This window comes from Eptatretus burgeri, chromosome 3, assembly GCF_056783735.1.
Source record: "Eptatretus burgeri isolate ZD-2024b chromosome 3, Ebu_testis_v1, whole genome shotgun sequence".
NCBI lineage: Eukaryota > Metazoa > Chordata > Myxini > Myxiniformes > Myxinidae > Eptatretus > Eptatretus burgeri.
In genome coordinates, this window is record NC_140963.1 from 54,636,230 (window position 1) to 54,644,292 (window position 8,063).

General features: G+C 41.8%; 1 protein-coding gene across 4 annotated transcripts in view; it reads right to left on the minus strand.

Moving 5' to 3' along the window:
* Positions 1–1,546: 1,546 nt before the first annotated feature.
* Positions 1,547–8,063, minus strand: part of SC5D (sterol-C5-desaturase) — a 26,161-nt gene continuing 19,644 nt past the window's right edge. For all 4 annotated transcript variants that reach the window (XM_085873449.1, XM_085873447.1, XM_085873450.1 and 1 more), the window contains exons 4-5: positions 4,774–4,874; positions 1,547–4,546 (exon numbers count right to left, since the gene is read on the minus strand). In XM_085873449.1, coding sequence (XP_085729575.1) covers positions 4,196–4,546; positions 4,774–4,874 — 452 coding nt within the window. In that variant the 3' untranslated portion in view covers positions 1,547–4,195. The remainder of the gene's footprint in view (positions 4,547–4,773; positions 4,875–8,063) is intronic.

Here is an 8,063-nt window from a genome sequence, read left to right on the forward strand (position 1 = left end):
TAAATGTGGATCCTCTGTGCATCCATTGCACAACACTGAAGCTTTTTCATAAATGGTCATGCCAAGATGTACTGCAAAACCTCAGCTGGAAAATGACCTGCATTAGATGGGTTTGGCATGTTTTGGTGTCAAAGACCCACGGACCAGTTTTAGTACCGTCAAAACTCATGTTGAACGGAAAGTACGAACAATTTGAAAACGCGAGGTTTCACTTCGATTCCATTCGCAAGGATTCACACACAGCCGTTATGCACGGTACCGCTCTCATCTATTGGCTGTGGCATCATGAGCTTTACCCAACCGAAGGCCACGTCATCACCCTCGAGGATTTAACATGCAGTAGCACTTCACTTCCTCACATCCACCATATTGCTGTCACCCAAAATCAATCGGTAAGTGCTTTCCAATTCGCTCTTCGACTTCTTATACGAACAAATACCACCTGTCGCTTCGCTAACGGGAATACTGAGAGGGGGGGGAGAAAAAGAAGGGGAAGAGGAGGAGGGGAGATTGAGAAGGTGGAGGGAGAAAGAGAGAGGGGGGGAAGAGTGAGAAGGTTGAGAGGGAGAATGAGGAGGGGTGGGGGAAGGGAAGGCAGCATGAGGTGAGAGGGAAGGCAAATATGCGGTAAAGTGTTAATTGCGATTCATACCGTCTCATTAAAATGATTCTGCAAAGAATAACAGTGAAGATGGAAACAAAATAGTCTGAAATCAATTTTCTACCGGTCATACGATAAATACTGTTCAGAGACAAACACCAACCAGACATGTCCAGAGATACACCGCCCAGACACGTCCGAAGACAAACACTGCCCGGACATAACCACCATCCAGACACGTATGGATATGTCCAGACAGAGAAAGAAAGAAAAGAGGTGTGGGAAGATGGTGCTGCTCTATTAAGAGGGGGTAGAGGGAGAATTGTACAAAGAGAGAGGGAGAGAGAGAGAGAGAGATAGAGGGGTGGCGGTAGGGAAATTAGCAGAGAGAATATGTTATGCTTTATGAACACACACACACACACACACAGACATTTATTTGTATATATTAGCAAATACAACCCTTCGCTTCACTGACAGCAACATTAAGGGGGGTGAGGAGGAGTAAGAAAGAGGGGAGAGTGAGGAGGGGTGCAGAAAGGGAAGGCAGCATGAGGGGAGAGCAAGTTAAGGCAGTGAGAGAGGAGGGTCCAACCAGATCCTCCAATCAGAGGAGGGGTGGGAGAGCGATGAAGCAGGAGGGACTGAGGTGAGGTGGGGGAGCAAGGAAGCAGGAGGGTGTGAGGAGAGGTGGGGGAGCGAGGATGGGCAAAAAAGCAGTACATAACAAATAAAAACATTAAAATGAATTACTTTTTCAAATGTGTTGTCATGATTGGAGTTGGATACAATACATATTTTGCTTGTGGCAAGCATATTCAGGTGTGGCAGGCTGTCCAGTTGAGGTTGAAGGCTCAGAAGATGAAATGGAGGCTGATTCACTTCGGATTTTAAGAAAGAATGTCATAATGGAGACTTGACAAGAACTTGACATTTTAAAAAAGATCGTCATAATGGAGACAAATTTATTACAATTAAAGTGCTTAGAATGTCACAAAAATCGGCAAAATGCTAACCGAGTTATTACCTCTCAGGAACTTGCTTAATCACCCAAGAACATCACATTACACAATTAAAAAAGAATGGTCACAAGATAAGGCTGATCAGTTTTGAATCACAAATTAGTGTCATAAAGAACATTCACAGGAAATCTCAAAAGGTAAAGTATATTAACAGATGTTTTGGTTTTTGGTCTCCACAACCTCAATGCAAGTTGGTAAAAACAGCTGAAAATGCCAAAGTTGTTAAGCATCAATGCAAGTTTGTAGGTGGTTATGGTTTACTTGTGTTGAAAGTTGTATGTTTGAGATGTGGTTGACTGATCTTTTTTCTGAAATGTTTTTTATTTGCAGAATGAGATTAAAAGTACACATTGAAAATGTTATTTAGAACTTGGGTTGGAAAATGAAAGCCTAAATGAAAAAGCTACCAGATTGATGTACGTCTCCTTCAGGAAGGTTCAAGTGGGGAAAAATTGGAAACTGTTGGATTTTTACTTCCGTCACCGATAGTAGAGCAGTCTAACAAAATTATCGCTACATGGCAGATTAAAGCACCAAATTTGGCAAGAAGTTTTCTTGGGTCCTCCCGACTCATTTTATCATATTTGTATTTTTGCCATGTCTGCATTTTTTTTTTCAGCCCTTGTTCACAGCGAAGCACCAGGCATCAATTTGATATTCAAAAGAGTTTCTTCTGCAAGAAAGGACTTGAAGAAGGTGATCTCCATCACATTTCAACTTTTCATTCTGACACCAATCTGCGAGCAATAATCACAGAACTGCAGGACATCCAACACCTTTCAAGAATTGATGGGAGTGACCTGATTGCAAAGTATCATCTTCAATGCCAGGTCAAGCTTAGAAATCGTTATCGGAGTCTCAGTAGAAAGTCTAACCAGGGCCCATCCAATACCAACGAAAAAGTTAATGAGTCAAGAGCATTTGTAGAGCTTAGAAGTTACATTGAAAAAGCTGTTAAGTCTGGAAGTCAACTCCTCAAGCTGTCTGAGGTTCATTCGCTCTTTCAAAATCATCTGGAGGACCTTGGAATCCATAAAAACAATAGATAAGACCAGGCTTAAGCATTGTTTGTTGGAACACTTCCCCGAGGAAAAAGACCAGAACAATAGGAAAAACACTTCTCATTTTTAAAGAAGGACTGAGAAAGGACTAAAGAAGGACTAAAGCTGCTGAGATGATAAGAAAAAACATCTTCAACCATCAAGGTTTCAAGTTTTCTGGCAGCTTTCCCTCGAGAAAGTCAAGAAGATTCATTGCCTTCAATGCTCAAGTCCCTTGTCTCCATGATCTTAAATGGACCAAACCTGAAAGATCAAGACACATGAATCTCAGGCTTGTCTCACCATTGGTTAGTGTATTCTGTTCAACATGAAGGAAAAAAGCATCTGATTCCTTCCACATATCCATTTCGAAAACCCTGTATGACATTTCAAAACGCTGTGGACGGATTAAGACAAAACTTGCTGGATGAGTTAGGTAGTTGACAAGAACAAGCCGATTAGATTTTGGTTAAGGTCCAAAAACATACTGCTTCAGTTATGAATATTCAGTCAAATATTGTGAATATGGTGGCTATCTTGTATTTTGGTGTTTTATGGAATTATGGATAAATTTCAATAGGGCCCCTCAGCTAATATTAAATTGTATAACCTGAAGAAGCTTCCTGCTAAATTTGGCACTTTTATCTGCCAAGTAACAATAACCATAAAAGAGGATGCAAAACCACCTGACTACGAAGGTTATGTTTTCGTCCCTGTCTGTTTGTTTGTCTGTGAGCAGGATATCTGAAAAAGTTATGGATGGATTTGATGAAACTTGGTGGACAGGTTGCGTGCGTGAGAGGGACGAATTGATTCGATTTTGGTGAAGATCTGGATCCGGATAGGAGAAATTTCAAAATATTTAAGTGATTCTTCATAATTGAGAGATCGTGCCAAAAACGATATATAGCATGATGTTTCAAAACTTTGTGGACAGATTATGATAAAACTTGGTGGATGAGTTGTACAGACGACAAGAACAAGCCAATTCGATTTTGGTTAAGCTCCAGATGCAGATCTATCCTAACAGTGGGCCAGAAAACGAAAACTGCTCAGTCTAGCGGTGGTATGTGCTCTCCCGAGTGCTGTCCTAGTATAACGTACTCAATGTTGGGAGCTGTGGCCCAATTCTAATTTATGTATAATGAACAGCATCAAAGTTTGACAGAGACTTGCTTCCAAATGTAAGCCTATTTGGTGCAAAGATGGTGATTATGGGCAACATCCCACTTTAATACGCTTTCCCCAACAGTAGTTTCAATGAAACACAAACAATTCAAATAAACCTGATGCCGCACATGAGGTTCCACTTGATGTGCATCGGACGTTTTCCTGCAAATGCATCTACAAAATGCAAGACTTCTTATTCAATAATCCTTTCCTATGGACAAATAATTAATTCACGCAAAAAGATAGAAAACCAAAATTATTGAAAATTCAGCAAAAAGCGGAGAAGACACGAAGGTTGACAAGACTGCAAGGCAGAAATATCTATTCCATGTCGCCTGGATGCTACTCTCGACACAAAATCTTCACTCATCCTTCAGTTCTTCGTCGGGTTTCCTGTACGACCCTCCGACCTTATCCCAAAACGTGAGGTACTGCCCATAATTGCAGTCAAAGTAGCGGTGGTGAGCAGAATGATGAGCAGCTCCATTAACTAGACAAGCAAGTGGTTTTGGAACTGCCCTTGCACCATCGTGAATGGACACCGTCCATATGTTCACTAACACGTAGAGTGAGAGGTAAAGGACCTTGTGGAGTGGAAAGAGGAACACGTAAAGGTGGTAGGGGAAACCCTGAAGGAAGCCATCTACAGGGTGAAATGCGTGACTAGCAAATGGCGATGGCACAATCCACGTATGATGGGGCTTGTGGAAGGTCTGAGAACATCAGGACAAAAGGGAGAGGCAGAGGGGTTTGGGGGTAATAACATCAGTAACTGAGCTTCCCAGAATGCACTATACTGAGTACGTAAAGTGAATGTCACTAGAATAAGCAAGTTGTGAAAGAAGCTTAAGAAAAGTTTCTGTTTAATCAATTTAGGATTCAATGTTTTTGATTTTCATATATGCATCCTGTTGTGGATTGAATTGTTGTTGAGTTTAACCTTGTAAACAGCCTTGTGATGCAGTCCTCTGTGGATCCAATAGATGCACATGTCAGTGAAGAGAATGAAGGTGACTGCACTGCTTGCAAAGCACAACCATTCTAGAAAATAACAGCAGAATAATCACGTCATCATAGTTACTATAATTATTTTTTAAAGCAATTGCCTTCATTATCATTTTAAATAATCATGATAGTTACCTTTTAATTCATGATCACAATGAGAAACCTTATAATTCACAATTACAGCCAATGAATGGATGAAAGACCCGTGGCAGATGAATTGTGCATCCTGTGTCTTTCAGGTACATTCAATTCAAACCACAATATTCCTGTCCCAACGTCAAAGATTCTTTACGAGTGACAGTTACGTGGTGTATTGGTTCTTTGGACGGTGAATGCACAGAGGCTTATGATTCGACATGCAACAAATTGCTTTGATATATATATATATATATATATATATATATATATATATATATATATATATATATATATATATATATATATATATATATATATATATATAATAAAACTCTGCAGTGTTTGTTGAGGTGTTATGTTTATTCTAAAAGTAGGGTAGATTAAAAATGTGGGTAGTTCCTTGTAGTTGGACTTTAAATTAATGTGTGGAAAGATCACCATAGTTCAAGAGATTCTGGTTACTTCAGGATAGGAAACCATTTTGGGTCAATAAGCAGTTTTGTGTGGCTTCTAATTACAGAACCACCTAGTAATTGTGAGTTCGTTTAGGAGGGAGGACCTTTCATGAAAGTTCTTGGTCCAATTGTATTTCCTGTAGATAGAAAAGATTAAGCATGCCGACAAAATAGCATTGCTTGCAAATAAAAAAATATATATTGCATCAAATAAAAATTCCCTTTCAAACATAAATGAAAGAACAATCCATGGACAGACTGCACACCCAGCAGGTACAGACAGCAAAGAAAAAATGTTTTCACCTGCTCAAGATTTGGAGAATCCTCAATGTTATTATGGCCTGTAGAAGACTTAATGAAGTCTAAAATGACAAATTATTTGGATGACCAATGCTGTGATGTCTCAACAGTGAAATTGGACGTCAACTTGACTTTCATCAGAATATTATCAGTGGATTATTCCACAAATATCAACAAACCAATGATATTAAAGACAATATTTGATCTGTTCGACCCAGGGTGGCCACTAATGTCACGGCCACACCTGTTATGTTAATCCCCCTGACCCAATTGTGGTGGACGGACGGGTTAGTGGTTTTCCTTTTAGAGGGGAACACGTGATTCGCGGATTGTGCCACGCGCGGGAAGGGAAGGGCGGCACGGATGGAGCAGATGGATGCACAGTGCAAAGGGTTTATCTCAAACCCACAACAGATACACGAACACCAGCAACTTAAAATAAACATGGGGATTTAATGAAAATAGACAAATATTTACAAGGGTAATAATTCAAAATGTAATCATAATACATGAGGTAAATTAAAGCCTAAAGTCAAGGCACCTCTACACACAAGACTTTAATAGAGACAAGGGGAAGACAAAATAAAAGAAAATCCTCCCTTTATTCTGGCACTTAGCTTTGTCCAGAGATGGTCTTTGTTGAACTTTGGGATCGAGGTTCTTCGTCGTGCACGTGAAGATGCGCCACAAAAATGGCACCGAGCCGCTTTCTGGGCAGGAAACGTAAGTGAATTAATTCATGAGGCGATATTCAACACCAGGGCTCACCAACCGCCATGCGGCTTCCTCGTTGATCACGCCTGCCGTATCTGCTGCTCTCTGCAGAATGGCGCCGCTCCCTTCGGTGACATACACAAGGCTTCGAGGTTTGTCTTACATGACCCAACCAAGAGTCAATGGCCAGCATCTTGCTCCACCACGCGAGCCAATTCGCCTCAGCACAAATACAAGAATTGTGCCGTCTTCTTTGTGCATCGAAGGAAAGCCAGCTGTAATGCCTTGTTCTTACATGCCATCTCCTAGCTCCGTCGTCTCTCGACCGCATCCCTCACACACCAAACTCAACCCAACAAAACCAACTGCTCTTCCTCCTTGCTTCTGACGTCACACCCATCAATCATCCCCCACCAGACATGGCTTGTTGGCATGAAACTGGGAAGGCAGGGCTTGTCGCCTGCTTGGACATGCGGCATGTTATTTTGGCTGTTGTTATAAAAATGTAATTCTTTCGTTGCTGGCTTGTAAATACAAACACGTAGAAGGTCACAGGGGGCAATTACATACTGGGTTTAATTTTTCTTAATCCCTATCTAAGTAACACAGCACCACCCCCCATATGGTGACAAGTAACACTTAAGCTCACAGGTTCCCTACTTAATTTACATTGAGATGTCTCCTACACGTCCATGGCCCAAGTAACTCTACACAATCCTAACTTTGCTATGAATTTCTTCCATCTACCCCCACAACTGTAACAATACGCTCGTTGACCGGTGCTATCTCAATTATCATTGGAGTCAGCTTATTGGACAGAGCTACAGCAACTCCTTGGGTATGGTAACATCAGAGCAACCAGACCAATAGTAAGTGCAACCACCCACCATGATCTCACCACTATCCGGTCTCCGAACCTCAGAGAGTGCTGCAATACCGATGTCCAAACGCTTGAGCTCAAATGATAAGACACCGGTGATCATCCTCTCTTAGGGATAGGACATTCCAGGCACCCACCCGAAGTGATTGCCTCAGGCGAACCCAAGGAGACCACCATCTGGTGGGCGACACCTCAGCACCACCCCTACACACACACCTCTGCAATCTGACCCGGGAAGGTTACCCCGTGGTTTTCCTCCGATCATCAAAGAGTGGGGGTGCCGAAGGCTTTGCCCCAATCCCGTCATCCAGTGAGTAGTTGCACAGGAGGTAGTGAGTAGTTGCACTCTCACGGAGTGGCTTTTCCATTTTGTTTGTGTTTTTCTTTGTTTTGCAGATTGAAGGGATTTATGGTCGCTTGAGTGCAAATCCTGCCACCAACCTCTGGAAAAAAAAGTAACCCAACTGCAGGAGGACATCCATAGAAACAGTTGGGCACTAGATATGGATGGCCATTGGCTCACAAGGAGCTCCTCCGCCCTTTGACAGGTTTTGTTTTTAATCCTGCTGGTGTCCATATTATACACCCTCCTCACCAGGAAACCTGGTTGGGGGAGATGGTTTTGTCACCGACAACCCGACCATGAAACAGGTTAGTACAGGTTTACATGGCAAGTATAGCAAGTCACAGATCTAATCTGGCCTGACCTGACTTATGAAAGATAACCATGCGACAAAT